A 16492-nucleotide genomic window follows, 5' to 3' on the forward strand; every position below is an offset into this window, starting at 1 on the left:
AGGCTTTATTTTCATTTCACTAACATACCATAGATCTTTTTTAAAAAATGCTATTTTCTGACTTCTTTACTTCACAATGGCACCATAAGTTATTTACACTTTGTTCACAAAAAATTAACATACTCTCACATTTTTCTTGAAACATGCAGCCCTTTATCTATTCTCTCTATGCCAACCAACCTATTCTTCTTCCTTCCTCCTAAAGGTAACCACTATCTTCAAATTGGTGTGCATTTGTCTCATGTATGTTTTTCATAGTTTTACTGCGTATTTATGTACTCAGTATAAATTTGTTTTAAATTTACATAATAACCTATCCTTTTAATATCTGCTACCCCTTCAACACTGTTTTTGGGGCAGCCTGGGTGGCTCAGCGGTTTAGTGCCGCCTTCAGCCCGGGGCCTGATCCTGAAGACCCAGGGTCGAGTCCCGCATCAGGCTCCCTGCATGGAGCGTGCTTCTCCCTCTGCCTGTGTCTCTGCCTCTCTCTCTCTCTCTCTCTCTGTGTCTCTCATGAATAAAATCTTAAAAAACAAAACAAAACAAAAAAAAAAACCAAAGAACAAAAACAAAACAAAAAACACAGTTTTTGATGATAATCTATGTTGATATCTGTAGATCTGGTTCACTCAAATTTAGTTGTCATACAGTACACCACAATATCATATAATAATATATGTACTCATTCAGAATGCTTTCCAAGGAAACACTGATAAAGAATTAAGCTGATTCCAATTTTCTATTAACAAATAATGCTTCAAGTACATATGTAAGCTTATGACATGTTACAGATTTTAAGATATGTACAATTTCATCTTTTCCAGATACGGAAAACTGCTCTCCAAGATTGCTGTACCAAATCATACTCTGACAGTGTGTGAGTTCCTTTAACTTTGGTATCCTCACCAACATTTGATATAAGACTTTAATTTTTACAAACCTGATGGGTATGAAATGTAATCTTTTATATTTCATTTGCATTTTCCTGATTACTAATGAATGAGAATCTGATATTCATGTGTTTACTGGTCATTTGGGTTTCCTCTTTTCTGAACTACCTGTTTTCCTACTGATCTATCCTTATTTTTGTAAAGCTCTTGGGTGTATTTGCTGCAAATATTGTCCTAGTATTTTAATTAACTTTATGATTATCTTTATAACATACAAGTTTAAAAGTCTGATGTAGCCAAGCTTGTATTATCTTTTATAATTTACATTTTATATTTTGTCCAACATTAGAAATATTCTATTTTTTTTTCTAAAAGAATTTTAAAGTTTTGTATTACGGCTTTAGGATTAAAATACACCTCATGTAGAGAGAGAGAGAGAGAGAGGCAGAGACACAGGCAGAGGGAGAAGCAGGCTCCATGCCAGGAGCCTGACGTGGGACTCGATCCCGGGACTCCAGGATTGCGCCCTGGGCCAAAGGCAGGCGCTAAACTGCTGAGCCACCCAGGGATCCCTCGTTATAGTTTTAAAATAAAGAGGGGAATTCCTCCTTCTTTATTCTTCTTTAAAATTATATTGGCTATTCTTGGCATTTATTTTTCCATATAAGCCTTAATAGGGATGCCTGGGTGGCTCAGTGGTTAAGTGCCTGCCTTCGCAGCCCAGGATGTGATCCTGGAGACCCAGGATCCAGTCCCACATCGGGCTCCTTGCATGGAGCCTGCTTCTCTCTCTGCCTGTGTCTCTGCCTCTCTCTCTATGTCTCTCATGAATAAATAAAATCTTAAAAAAAAAAAAAGCCTTAATATTTACTTATCAAGTTTCATGATATACTCTTTTGGAATTTTATTTAAAATTGCATTTAGAGATTAAATTGTATAAAACTGACATCAAATGGAGTCTCCCTAATTTCATTCATTTAGATTTTCTCTTATGTCTTTCAATCAAATTTTTTATTTTAGAAACCTCTCAAAAATCTCTTACTCCTGTGTACCTCCTTTTCAATCCAAACTCTTGATCTCATCGTATTTGTTAAAGCTTGGCTAAGGCATCACATACTCTTCCAAATATTCTTCTAACTTTCTAGGATAATTTAGATGTTCCTCCTCTATGCTCTTAGTTTTACCTATTCATTCTTTCCTTAATATGACTCCAAATTGTGCTAAGCATGGAGGGTACATACACTGGTGAAGAAGATGGACAATCCCTAGCTCTGTGGAGCTTTCATTCTAACAGGAGACACAGAACAATAAACAGTTATAATTCCAAGTGACATGTGCTATATTACAGGGGGTGTACACTGTGCTGTGGGAATACATAAAAGAAATACCTAACTCAGACTTGGGGGATGGCTGGATGTGGGGGGGAGAAGGGTGTCAAATACTGCTTCTCAAGGAAGTAACGTGTAGAGTGAAACCTGTAAGAAGAACAGAAGTTAGCAAACACAAAACAACTAAAATATCATAGTCCTGACATCCTGGCTTTACTCTTGATTTTACTGGAAAAGCTCCCACTGCTTAACTGTGAAATCATCTAATCTTTGAATATGTTTCCTCCCTTGGCCTCCGTGACACCACTTTTTTTGGCTCTCGTACCACCTGTGATAATCATTAACTGCTCACTGGTGCTTCTTCCTTCCTTAAATGCCACTATTCCCCTATGGCTTTATCCTCCTCATTCTTGTTTTTTATCTAAATATTATTCCTAAAGAAGTTTTTTCATTTCTACAGTTTCAAATATGGATTTATATACTGAAGAGTTCTCTAACTTTTGCTTCCACCATCACAGATTTTCATATATGCATTTCCAACTGCACAGTAGTATCTATCCATATGTCCCATAGGCTCTCCAAGCTTTGGACATATTAACATTCGATCTATTTAATATATGGTGCATACCGCCAACTAATCAGCAACAGCAGATCTATCTTCCAATTCAATTGCCAGCATCACCATTCACACTAGAATGAATCACTATTTTGACTGTATGTTGGTGAGTATGCCCTTCTTAGAAGCTAGTTTATAATATAGCAGTCACAGCCTGAAGGGCTGGGAACATGAAGATTGTTTCAAAGACTGAATAACTTTGCAGGCCACGTATGTTTTTTTTTTTTTTTTTAATTCATCAACTTGGCAGGGCTACTAGTTGTCAGCTATTCAAACGTTAATCTAGTTATTGCTGTGAAAGTGTTTTATAGATGTAATTAAAATCCACAATCAGTTGACTAAGTAAAGGAGATTATCCTGGATAATCTGGGTGGGCTTCGTTCAGTCAGTTGAAAGGCTTTTAAAACAAGGCTGGTGCTTTCCCAAGAGAGACAGAAGAGAACTTCCACCTGCGAAGAACAGCCTCAGCTCATGCCCATGAGTCCCAGTCTGTCCTTCCTGATAGCCTATTGTAAGGATTTCAGACTTGCCTTCCTAATCCCTACAAACTGTGTAAACCAAATCTCTATATATAGATCTCTCACTGGTTCTGTCTCTTTGGTTGAACCTGACAGATATACCAGGTTTATAGTTTATTTCCAAAAACAATTTCTTCAAAAACCTAGTAAACCTTCTGGTCTACTCATTTCCAAACAGTTCCATGTGCCAGTAACTATACCCAAAGTTTTTTTCTGGACATGGGTCTTAAACCTACTTTTTCAACTTATTCCTTATAATATGGTTCCTTTCTCTCCATCCCACATTAGACCATCACCATCTCTTACCTGAACTAGTGATTGAAAAAGCCTCCTAACTGGCTTCTGAGATTAGTTTTTTCTCCTCTATCTATTCTCCACACTGCTGCCAGAGGTCTCTTTCTGGAAAACAAATATGATCATGTCACTATCCTTCTTAAAAACTTTTCAAGTCTCTCTACCTACAGAATAAATTTGTTTTCTATTTCATTAATTTCTGTTTTTAACTCTTATTTCCTTCTATTTGCTTTGCATTTATTTTTTCTTTATTTTTATAACTTATTGAGATGAATACTTAAGTCATTGATGCTTTTCTTCTTTTCTAATAGGCATTTTAAGGTTTTAGATTCTCTCTAAAGCATTGCTTTAGCTAATCATACCAAGTTCTGATATGTATTATTTTCATTATCCTTAAGTTTAAAATACGTTAAATTTTCTTTGTGATTTATCTGACCAATGGGTTATTTATATATTATTTAATAATATCCAAAGCTAGACTTTAAGTTCCTGTAGGAAAATAGCAATTTACTTCCAAATTTTCCTACTTTCCTCCTAGAACCCAATACAACAAAGAGAATGTTTTTAAAAAGAAAAGAAAACCCTTCTACAAATTTGGTGAACCCAGGAGACAATAAAAATGGAAATGCCAAATTATAAGTAAAAATGGCCCAAAGTACTAGGGACTGGTAGAGCCTTTGCAGGGGAGAGGACAAGTATGAAAACAGCCTGGCTGGGGAATAGCAAATTTTCACTCCCAGAAAGAGAGGATCCTATCCTAAGTGGGAACTGCAATGTTTAGAATGGTGACTGACCGGGGGAATCTCAGAAGTAAGTAGAAAAAGGAGGTGTAGAAAGTGCCATGAGAATGAGGAGAGGGTGGTCTAGAAGCGACAGATCTCAGATACTATGACTCCTCTAAAAGTAAGCCAAGTACTTTTCATCTGTCATTTCAAACTTAAATGTTCAAAGAATGCCACGAAGAACTCCTATATACCCTTCACAAATTCTCTATTAATATTTGAGCAGAGAAACCTGGGACCACCCTGCTCCCAATGTCCTGTTCCTCCTCCCCATCCCCCTCCAGAATCTTCCAATAGGTGGCTTGAGAAAGTTCATCTAATTCAAATATGAGTAATAAAAAAGTGGTAAGTATCCATATGAAGAAACCATAAAAAAAGTAAAATCGTATGACATCCTTGACAAAGAAAACTCAACAAAAAATTATCAAAAAGTAGATGAAAACTGTGAAACTACATTTTTAAAAAGATTTTATTTATTTGAGAGAGAGAGAGAGAGAGAGAGCACGCACAAGTAGGGGGAAGAGGGAGAAGCAGGTTCCCCAGTGAGCAGGGAGCTTGACAGGATGTGGGGCTCGATCCCAGGACCCTGGGTTCATGACCTGAGCAGAAGGCAGATGCTTAACCAACTGAGTCTCCCAGGCATCTCTGAAACATTACTTTTTAACATGAATTCCAAAAAAAATTTTTTTTAATATTTGAGAGAGTATACAAGTGTGTGGATGTGCACACAAACAGGTGGGGGTACGAGGGCACAGAAGGAGAGGGAGAAAGAGAAACAGCAGATGCCCCACAGAGTGTGGAGCATGACGCAGGGCTTGATCCCAGAACCCTGAGATCATGGCCAGAGCCGAAATCAAGAGTTGGTCATTTAACTGACTGAGCCACCCAGGTGCCCCGTGAATTAAAGAATTCTTAATATAGCTATTAAAATCTCAGAAGGGTGCCTGGCTGGCTCAGTCAGAAGAGCATGGGACTCTTCATCCTGGGGTTAGGAGTTTGAGTCCCCACTTGGGTGTAGAAATTACTTAAATAAACATTTAAAAAAGGAAAAAAAAATCTCACAATAGAAAATTAACTCAGGGAAGAGATAGTCAATAGGAGGAAGAAAAAACAAAAGTACTATGGATCTGATTCATGAAAGAAATGGAAGAAAAATATTTTTAAAAATTGGAAATATTGGGATCCCTGGGTGGCGCAGCGGTTTGGCGCCTGCCTTTGGCCCAGGGCGCGATCCTGGAGACCCGGGATCGAATCCCACATCGGGCTCCCGGTGCATGGAGCCTGCTTCTCTCTCTGCCTCTCTCTCTCTTTCTCTCTCTGTGACTATCATAAATAAATAAAAATTAAAAAAAATTAAAAAAATAAAAATTGGAAATATAAGCACATGGTAAAAAATATACTACAAAAGGCACAGTAAGGAGCAAACAGAACAGTAATGTTTTAAAAGAAAATTTAAAAATAAAAAAAAAGACTTGAACCTATATTTTCAAAGGGAATTCTTTGAAAACTGACCCAAAGTGGTCAACAGCGACAAAACTAATCTACTGAAATAAGTGTAAAAAATAATTTTTGCAATCAGACAAAAAAAAAAAAAAAAAAAAAAACCAAAAAAAAACAAAAAACAAAACCAGATCCCTCCTGGGGAAAAAAAAATCAAGCTGGTATCATACTTTTCTACTGAATATCAATGTCAGAAAACAGCAGACGATTACTTAGAAGACATTCAAGAAAATGTAAGTCAATAATTTTTTTAAAGAATTTATTTGACAGGAGAGAGAGAGAGAGAGAGAGAGAGCGCGCGCATGTGCACAAGCAGGGGGAGCGGCAGGCAGAGGCAGAGGGAGAGCCAGGCAGAAGCAGAGGGAGAAGCAGGCCCTCCCCTCCCACTGAGCAGGGAGCCTGACGATGCAGAGCTCCATCCCAGTACTCTGGGATCATAACCTGAGCCGAAGGCAGACCATTAACTGGCTGAGCCACCGAGGTGCCCCTATTAATTAATAATTTTATTGTCTTAGACAAACAATCCTTCAGGAGTAAGGCTATAGGCAAATGGTTTTCAGTATGTTAACACTTAGTTCTTAACTCTCCTTGAAAAAAACAACTGAGGACAAACTCACTAATGGATGATAGGAAAAGTTTCAGGAAAAGGACTGACAGCACAAATACACATAATTGTAGATTTAAGATGAAAACCAATGGATATACAGGTGACACAATGGAATGCAACTCTTAAATGCTCTAATAATATAGAAATAATAATATATACAAATAAATCAATGATAGCAGAAAACATAAAAAGTACAATGAACTCACTGGTTGTACCTTATAGACAGGAGTCAATGTTGAAAGTGAAATAGTAAAAGTTTAAGCAAAATTATAAAGAATAAAATATGCTAATATTTGCCAAAATTAGTAAAGAAGAAGGAGGAAAGAAGGGAAGGAAGAGAATAAAGCTAATATAATTGTTATTTAGTAAGGAAAAAAGACTCTGCTTTAAAAAGAGAGAAAGATGAGTGGTTAGCATAGCACAATATACAAACTTGTCCATAACTATGTTGTACACCTGAAGCTAATGTAATATTGCATGTCAACCACACTTCAACAAAACCCTTTAAATATCAAAAGTATTATTTAAAGAGCACAGAAAACAGACCACTTGAAATTTCAAGAACATATATAATCAGGAAATATAAAATGTGACAAACTAAGACTAAGCATGTATGTCCTCCCTATCTATCTGGCTTAACTCATCCATTAAAAGAAAAAAGCTTTAGACTGACCCACAAAGCAAAACCATTCTATACTATCACCAAGATATATCTGTCATTCAGAAAATATTAAGAAAGGAAAAGTTAATAGATAGGATAAAGTTCACAAACATATGGATTGTAATTGTTTCATTAGATTATGCAGACTTTTAGCCCAAAGTATAAAAAGAAAGTCACTTTATCATTGTAAAGGGTATTAATTCACAACAAAGAAAACAGGTATATAATATATGCTCTTAATAACATAGCAGCAACATTAAGAAAGCAGAAATCAAAGGAGATATGAAGGAGAGAAACACAATAATAACAGAAATTTTAAAATTATTTCTCCCAGTCTGAGAGAACAAGTAGACAAAAATAACTCAGAAATGATCTAAAACAGCATAATCAAAGTGGTAGGCACTGATGGATATTCATTTAATTCTACTCTCATAGTTGAATATATCTATTTTCAAACAGCTATTGAACCTTCACAAAAATTGACTATGTATTAGATGACAAAATATATCTCAACAAATTCTTCCTTCCTTTCTTTTAGAAAGAGAAAGAGAGAGCGAGCGAGCCCATGCATGTGTGAGAGCACCTGTGAGCAGGGGGAGGAGCTAAGGGGAATGAGTGGGGAGGGGCAGAGAAAAATAATCTCAGATTCTGCATCAAGTACAGAGGTTGATGCAGGGCTCAATCTCATGACCCCTGAGCTGAAACCAAGACTCAGTCACTTAACTGACTAAGCCCGCGAGGCACCCCTAGACTCCAAAATATACCTCCACAAATTTTAAAGGGAGAAATACAAGCCCTATTGTCTGATAACAACCCATAAACTAGAAATTTATAATAAAATCAGAAAATAACAAGTTCTTCAATCTGAAAATTGAAAAAAATCAACATTTGGGTAAGAGGAAAATGCAAATGAAATTTGTGGTGTTTCTAGACAGTAATAAAATTACATATTAGAGGCTTTCAGATATAGCTAAAACAGTGATCAGAAGAAAATCATTTCATCATTAAGGAAAAAGAAAGCAAATGAGTTACTAATATGGCTTAAAAAGTTAGAAAAACAACTAAAGTAACTAAAAAAAATAGAGGAAAACATTTATAAAGCTAAAAGCAGAAAGTGAGAATTTAAAAACTAGAAGGCCAGAGAGCTACAAAAAAAAAAAAAAAAAAAAAAAGAAGAAGAAGAAAGAAAAAAATGTTTTAAAAACTCCTTCGCTGGGGGGCTTTAGGGGATGGTGAAATCTGTTGTTTAAAGTACTACCTCTCCCAGGAAATATGGAATAAAAATTGGGATTTATTTAAACTTTATTCAAAGTTTCCATTAAAATATAAATAAAGAAGTACTCCTCTCTTAAGAGTAAAATGGACAAAACATAAATACAGAAAATAAATGGGAACTCAGAGAAGTAGGCATTATTTCAAAAAACAAAAAAACTACATAAAACTCTCTATAAAAAAATCACAGATAAAATTATTTTTTAGTAAGATATAACCTCCCAAAACTGAGCCGCGACAAACTGATTTTCACAAAAATAAATGGAAGTTTTCAAAGAGCAGTACTCTACCTATCAAGCAAAACACATTACGCCACAAGATTTTATAGAATTTACCAAATCTTAAAAGAGCTGACAATTTTAATACTATTTAAAAACTGTTGTACATTTTAGAAAATGAAAACTTCTAAAAATTTTGAGATATACAATTAATACCAAACTTGAAAAAGATTACACAAAAATTATAGATCTGATGATCAAACTTACTTTGCATTGATTAAAAAATAAAATATTAGCAAACAGAATACAATATCACATTAAAACAATCCAGAAACACAAATTTGGTTCAATGTTTGTTAAAAAGACAAAATTCAACATCCATTCTTGAATAAAAGTATTTAATAAAACAGGAATTAACAGATGCTACTATACATACATGTATCTTACTTAATGCAGAAACCTTGGGAGCATTCCTTTCCATGGTAAGGAATAAAGAGGATGCCAACTAACCACTACTGCTTAACATTGTTTAATTAGTCAATATAATCTGAATAAAAAAATCAGAAGGAAGAGGTAAACCTATCACTATCTGTAGATGAAATGATTATAACTTACTTAGAAATGATAAGAAAGTTCCTTGAATAGCTAAACAAAAATGAATTTAATGAGGCAGAGAGAAAAAGGTATACAGAAGTGAAAGGCCTAGGTGGCTCAGTTGGTTAAGTGTCTGCCTTTGGCTCGGGTTGTGATCCTGGGGTCCCAGGATCAAGTCCCACATTGGGCTCCCTACAGGGAGCCTGCTTCTCCCTCTGCCTCTGCCCTCCAATCTCTGTCTCTCATGAATAAATAAAATCTTTAAAAAGGGAAAAAAAATGTGACAGCCCTTCATTTATATAAGCAATAACCAGTTAGAATCTATAAATCCATTTAATAGCCAAAAAAAAAAAAAGGTGGGAGGAAATATGTGCAAGATACATGAAACTTCTATGTGAGGAAAACTTTAAAACACTCCTGAAGGAAACAAACATAACCTTGCACTAATAGAAAGGTACAGTGTTATCTTGGACAGAAAGACTCAGTATCTTAAAGATGCCAATTTGTCTTAACAATTTATAAATGTAGCAAGATTTCAATAAAAGTAACAGTCCATCCTCCCCCACCCACTGGTGTTTCTACAGGCTTACATGAAAGAATAAATAAGAATAGCATGAAAAACTTGAAGAGAAAATGAGACTAGCCCTAGAAGAAAATATTACAAGTCATAAAAGAAATGATTACTATATTTGTTTGTGTATATAAATTTACCATCCCCCCATCAATAAAAACATAAATTTCCACATGGCAAAAAACAAGCCCGTACCAAAGGTTAAAGACAAATAATCAGGGATAAATGTCTTTCAAAACACAAGGGGCTAATCTTCTTAATTTAGAAAGCTCTCAGTAAATGAGAAAACCAAAAATCCAACAGAATAAAAAGGGCAAAAGACCTAAACAACTAATTAAAAAAAAAAAATAAGGTGACCCTTATACATGTGAAAAGATGGCCAAATGCAAAACAGAAGTACATAAGGAAATGATTTCTTGCAAACCCAATTAATAGAATCTAGAGTTTGACACTTCTAGTGGCAAAGGCACAACTAAACAGCTTAGTTTCATTCACTGATGCACAACATTTAGAACTTTACAGACGGCAATCTGCCAATGATCAGAATTATAAATATATTTGCCTTTGACCCATTAATCTTCCCACCTGAAATCTATCCTAAAGGTACATCTACATATATATAGGAAATGGTGTTATGAAATGGCAAACAAAACAGCCGTAGCATACATCGAAAGAAAACTTGTGAGATATAGCTCCTCAAGGGCATATCTCCACAATGGTAGAAGCAACTGAAAATAATGTAGAAACTATGTAGTGATCTGAAAAGATCGAGGGATCCTTGAAGGAAAGGCCGATTCCAGGTATAGGGTAGGAAATGTAAGATGAGCCTGAAATATCCTGCTGTGCCAGAAAGCAAAAAAGCTATCAAAGACTAATAAATTGTTTTTTTTTCAAAGACTAATAAATTGTTAATAGGACATTGTGATGTCCCATATAAGAATTCCATCAAATTCAAAAGGAGTAATAGAATCAGGAAAAATACCACGTGGTAATCACTAGTGAAATAAGTGATTTGGGTAACAATGATTATTGAATAGAATATTAGTAACTGAAAGGTTGATTGGGAAATTTACAATGCAGAGATCAGGCCTATTGATCTCTGAATCTAACAATCAATTGTAGTATCACTAAAATTGGAACCACTAGATACTGTGTGCCTCCTAATATGATACAATATGAAGCATATATAACGTATTCTGAACCAGGACTGAATCAAACTTCTAGGGTCAGTTTTCATTTTCAGGAAATATAGGGGACAGAGGAACAAGGTAATGACACCACAAGAACAAAGACAAATGTGGATTTTTGGATATTCTTTAGGACAAGTGATGGAGTTTCTCTAAAAAAGTCAATGAAGTTAAAACAAAAAAAGAAAAAACAAAACAAGAGGAAGGAAACAGGACTACTAAATTTAAAAAAGCGTATCAAACATGTTATGTGGATCCTGTTTGGATCCTGATTAGAACAACCAACTAATAATAAAATGATGTATTTGAGACAATTAAGGAAATCTGATTATGGACAGGGTATTAAAGGCTACAAATAAATGAATATTTAAATTTTTTTTACATATGATAATGGCATTATGATTGTAAGAAAACACCCTTTTTTTGAGGTAAAGTAGTGGAGACAAAATAACTTACTATCTGGGATTTGATTTAAAAATACTCTAATAGAGAAGTAAATGTAGCAAGTTTAAGGAAAGGTGGAAAACTCTTGACAGTTTGCAGACAGGTGGCATTTTATCATACTATTCTCCCTATTTCTACATATGCTCAAAAATATTCCTGAGCTAAAAATGCTTATAGCACCACTGTAAGCATCAGCTGTAGGTATAACACCTGGGGTCACCAGGACCAACAGACTTTTCCTTTAAAACATGTATTTCATAATGAAATACTGACTTAAAAGTTAAGAGGATAAAAGTGAGATTGTTCAGGTAATAATGTCAAGGCTTTTATATATGCTTCAATGTGCATACTTCATGCTCAGTAGCATTCCAGGACAACCTCTGTGTGAAGGGTCTCTAAAGGAAATTAATAAAAATACAAAGGTTTTTCAACTTTGGCTTAATATATGTCCCAATTACTTCAAGACACTAGTACATGTAATTGCATATAGAACTGCACACATACGCACAGATGCATGTGTGCAATAGAGAAATCAAGTACCCAATACAGGATATGCTTTTAGTTCCCTTACCATCAATATTAAGCATCATTTTCCACATGGCAGGTCGAACAGATTGATGGAATCCAAACCATACTTCCCTGCCCCCTCCCAGGGGGTGGTCATATCCTTCTGGAGCTGAGAAAAAGGAACGCCCCACAGGTGTATATCTACAAAAATTAAAATGTCATATTCAGTCCTTTCCATCCCATATAGGTATTTAAATTTGCAGAATAGGTGAGTCTAAGGCACATAAACTTCATTTATCATAATGATGCTTGTCATTAGGAATATATGAAAATAAATATATTCCAAATTTGTGAAAGCAAAAAATAGCCATTTTAAATGAAAACCAAAACCAAAACAAAACCCCTTAGCATCCTTTACTGAAATTCTCTATTCCTAAAAGTACTGTTAGTTTGGGCGAGAATAAATTTTATTTGAAATACTTTCTTAGACACAGATGAAAAGAAAAAAAAAAAAGAAACAGATGAAAAGAAAAATCAGTTCTAACCTTAGTAAACGATAAAGAGTGAATAAATATCAATCGAAAGGCTATTTCCATAAATGTGTTACCCAAAACATATTTTTCTTTAAAAAGACACATTGATCCTATATATCCAAGCACACAAATATAAACATACACTTGTGGTAGTATAGCAATTTCAATACAAACTGATACTATTGTATAAACAATGATATTACCTTTAAAATAAGGGGACTTTAAATAGGTCAGTTATTCAAGATTTATAGCTTCTAAGATAAAGGGTTAGACATTTTTCTAAAAGGTATCCACTAGAATAGCTAACGTAATGATGTATGTTTTCAAAAATCAGAATTTATTTAACTTACTTCTTCTGTCAATGAACTTGTCTGCATGCTATTCTTTAAATGAAGTAACCAAAATATACATATGGTTATTCAAAAAGGGCCTGCACAACTTATTTTTGGGAGGAAAGCCTTCACACTGAAAATCTAAAAAGGAAAAAAAAAAGCCAGAAGCACCCACTTCATGGAGGGCAGATGTCGTAGCACCACATCAACAGCATGGACAGGATTAGTGCTGATTGGCTTGTCTAATTCCAGTGGCTCAGGCAAGGTCCGTCCTGTTAGTACTTCATGTAGTAGGTGCCAACTCACCCGAGAGACAAATTTAATTGATACCTTGAACGGTCGATCTTTTCCACCTTCCCCAGGTAAAGTAACATCTAAATCTACCTGTTGATGGGAAAACAGTCCATTGATAAGTTGAAAAGGATAATGTACAATTATTTTTAAGTTACCAAGGTATTTAAGAAAAAAGAGAGCAAATATAAAAAACCAACCTCAATGTTAAATCAATAGATAATCTCCAAGTTATACTGTTAAGCAAAAAAAAGCAAAGTACAGAAGATTACAAATAGTATAGTATGCCATACTTGTGTGAGAAAAGAGAATGGGAAAATATTCATATATCTTACTTTTGCAATAAGAAACACAAGAAGTATGACCAGAAACAAAGAAACTGGTTACTGAATTTCAAATGATGGGAAGAAACAGACTGGATGAAATAAAGGAGGAATAACAATTCTGAGTATATTTTTCAGTATAGTTTTGATTCCTGGAACCATGTTTAAAAAAAAAAGCTTTTCTTAAAAATAAAGTTTTATCAGTTAAAAAATTAAAAATACAATCAAGATGAAATGTAAAACTTAAAATATAAACAAAATCAAGTGAAACCAAATGTATTTCAAATGTATAACCTAACATAATGAAAGAAGGGGAAAAAAGAAAACATTAACCCAAAGAACTCTTGAACACAGTATACTGAGTATATTCTCAATTGGGCATGTGGAGAAGGGGGGGGTGGGAAAGAACTACATACAAAATAAAACCTTAACTCTCATGAGTAAGTTTGTTTTCTGTAGTGGTATGGTGTAGCAATTCAGAAATGATTTTTTAAAAAATATTTTATTTATTTATTCATGACAGACATAGAGAGAGGCAGAGACACAGGCAGAGAGCGAGAAGCAGGCTTCATGCCGGGAGCCTGACGTGGGACTCGATCCCGGGTCTCCAGGATTCTGCCCTGGGCTGAAGGTGGCGCTAAACTGCTGAGCCACCCGGGCTGCCCCAGAAATGATTTTATAAATGTATGGTACGACTAAACAAATGAGTAAAAGTGATGTTTTGAGGCTCAAAAAAGAAGGAAGATACAAATATGCAAAGTGGAGAGTAAAGGAAGGATAGATTTTGCTCTGGGGGGTAGACTGAAAATCAGTTTGAACTCATGATTTCCACTATAAATTGTATATTGTACATTGAGTAATACTTGTGTAGACTACTTTTGGTAGGTTCACTATATGACATGTAATATTTATTATATATTGTCTTATTTATTTATATATTTTTATTTCCTATCTCTGTCCATTTTAGAAACGCCTATATCCCAGCAGCAATGAATACATTCAGTATTCAGATTTTGGTTTCTAAGTTGCATCCCCCAACTAAAAGAAATTATTATTCCTTTGAGAAAGGGTCAGCTGCATGGTTGCAAGCAGGGAAAACATAAAATAAGCCTGGATAATCTTGTGCCAGAAAGTAAGGAAGTACTAAAAAAAAAAAAAAAAAAATGGGTGTAATGTAAAAAAGAAATAGGAACCAGCTTAAAGAGGCTCCCAATGGCCAAATCTGGGACAACTGGGGCAGTGAAATAAATAAGAATTAGGAAGAAGAAAATGCTCTTCCTTATAATCAATACCAACTAATAAATGTAGAAGGAATAAGAGAATTAGAAAATCACCATTACTATATAGTAATAATCCTCCCAAGCAAGAATCATCAATTACTTAAAAATCTAATAAGAAACAGGATCTTTTTTTTTCTTTTTCAAAGATTTTATTTATTTATTCATGAGAGAAACAGAGAGGCAGAGACCTATGCAGAGGGAGAAATAGGCTCGCTCCTGCCTGATGTGGGACACGATCCCAGGATCTTGGGATCACAACCTGAGCCACCCAAGTGCCCTGAGAAACAGGATCCTTAAAGTATTTCCCATATCAGGGCACCTGGGTGGCTCAGCTGGTTGAATATCCAACTCTTGATTTCGGCTCAAGTCATGATCTCAGGGTAATGAGATCAAGCCCAGCATCAGGTTCCCTGCTCAGAGGGGAATCTGCTTGAGATTCTCTCTTTCCCTCTGCTCCTCCCTACTGCTTGCACTCTCTAAAATAAACAAATAAAAAAATCATTAAAAAAGTATTTCCCATATCAAACTTAAAGACTTCTTAGGGGAGCCTAGGTGGCTCAGTAGGTTAAGCTTAAGCTCAACTCAGGTCTTGATCTTGTCAGGGTCAGGAAATCCACCGTGTGGAGCCTACTCAAAAAACAACCCAAACAAAAACAAAAATACTTCTATGCACCAGAGGACAGAATCCACAAAGTGAAAAGGCAACCTACAAAACGTGAGAAAATATTTGCAAATCATCTAACTGATAAGGATATATAAAGAATCCCTAAAATGCAATAACAACAAAAACTAATCCCAATTTAAAAAAATGGGCAAAAAGAAAAAAAGCAAAAGACAAAAATGTACAAGAGAGTCATGAAAAGGTGCTCAATTCACTAATCATTAAAGAAATGCAAATCAAAACCACAGTGAGATATAATCTCACACCCACTAGGACAGCTACTATCAAAAAACCCCAGAAAACAAGTATTGGCAACGGTGTGAAAAATTTGGAACCCTTGTGCATTGCTGGTGGGAATGTAAAAAATGGTGCAGCCACCGTGGAAAATAGTACAGTAACTTCTCAAAATATTAAAAATAGAATTACCACTTATATACAAAAGAACTGAAAGGAAGAATTGGAACAGATATTTGTATGCCCATGTTCATAGCAATATTATTTGTAATAGCCAAAAGGTGTTCATCAACAGATGTATGGATAAAGGAAATGTGGTATATACACATTGGAATATCACTCAGCTTTAAAAGGAAGGAAATTGGGATCCCTGGGTGGCGCAGCGGTTTAGCGCCTGCCTTTGGCCCAGGGTGCGATCCTGGAGACCCACGTCGGGCTCCCGGTGCATGGAGCCTGCTTCTCCCTCCGCCTGTGTCTCTGCCTCTCTCTCTCTGTGTGTGACTATCATAAATTAAAAAAAAATAATAAATAAAAAAAAATAAAAGGAAGGAAATTCTGATACGTGCAACAACATGGATGAATCTTTTTTTTTTTTTAAGATTTATTTATTTATTCATGAGAGACAGACTGAGAGAGAAGCAGAGACATAAGCAGAGGGAGAAGCAGGCTCCTTGCAGGGAGCCCAATGCAGGACTCAATCCTGGATTCCGGGAACATGACCTGAGCCGAAGGCGGGCACCCAACTGCGGAGCCACCCAGGCTGCCCAACATGGATGAATCTTGAGGACATAATGATAAGTGAAATAAGTCAGTCACAAAAACACAAATATTTTATGATTCCTCTTAGAT

General features: G+C 35.4%; 1 protein-coding gene across 2 annotated transcripts in view; it reads right to left on the minus strand.

Moving 5' to 3' along the window:
* The window catches only part of AGO3 (argonaute RISC catalytic component 3), a 117075-nt gene that overhangs the window by 58588 nt on the left and 41995 nt on the right, over positions 1-16492 (minus strand). For both annotated transcript variants that reach the window (XM_055341622.1, XM_055341623.1), the window contains exons 4-5: positions 13030-13238; positions 12054-12190 (exon numbers count right to left, since the gene is read on the minus strand). In XM_055341622.1, the coding sequence (XP_055197597.1) occupies positions 12054-12190; positions 13030-13238 (346 nt within the window). The remainder of the gene's footprint in view (positions 1-12053; positions 12191-13029; positions 13239-16492) is intronic.

This window comes from Nyctereutes procyonoides, unplaced genomic scaffold, assembly GCF_905146905.1.
Source record: "Nyctereutes procyonoides isolate TBG_1078 unplaced genomic scaffold, NYPRO_anot_genome, whole genome shotgun sequence".
Taxonomy (NCBI): Eukaryota; Metazoa; Chordata; class Mammalia; order Carnivora; family Canidae; genus Nyctereutes; species Nyctereutes procyonoides.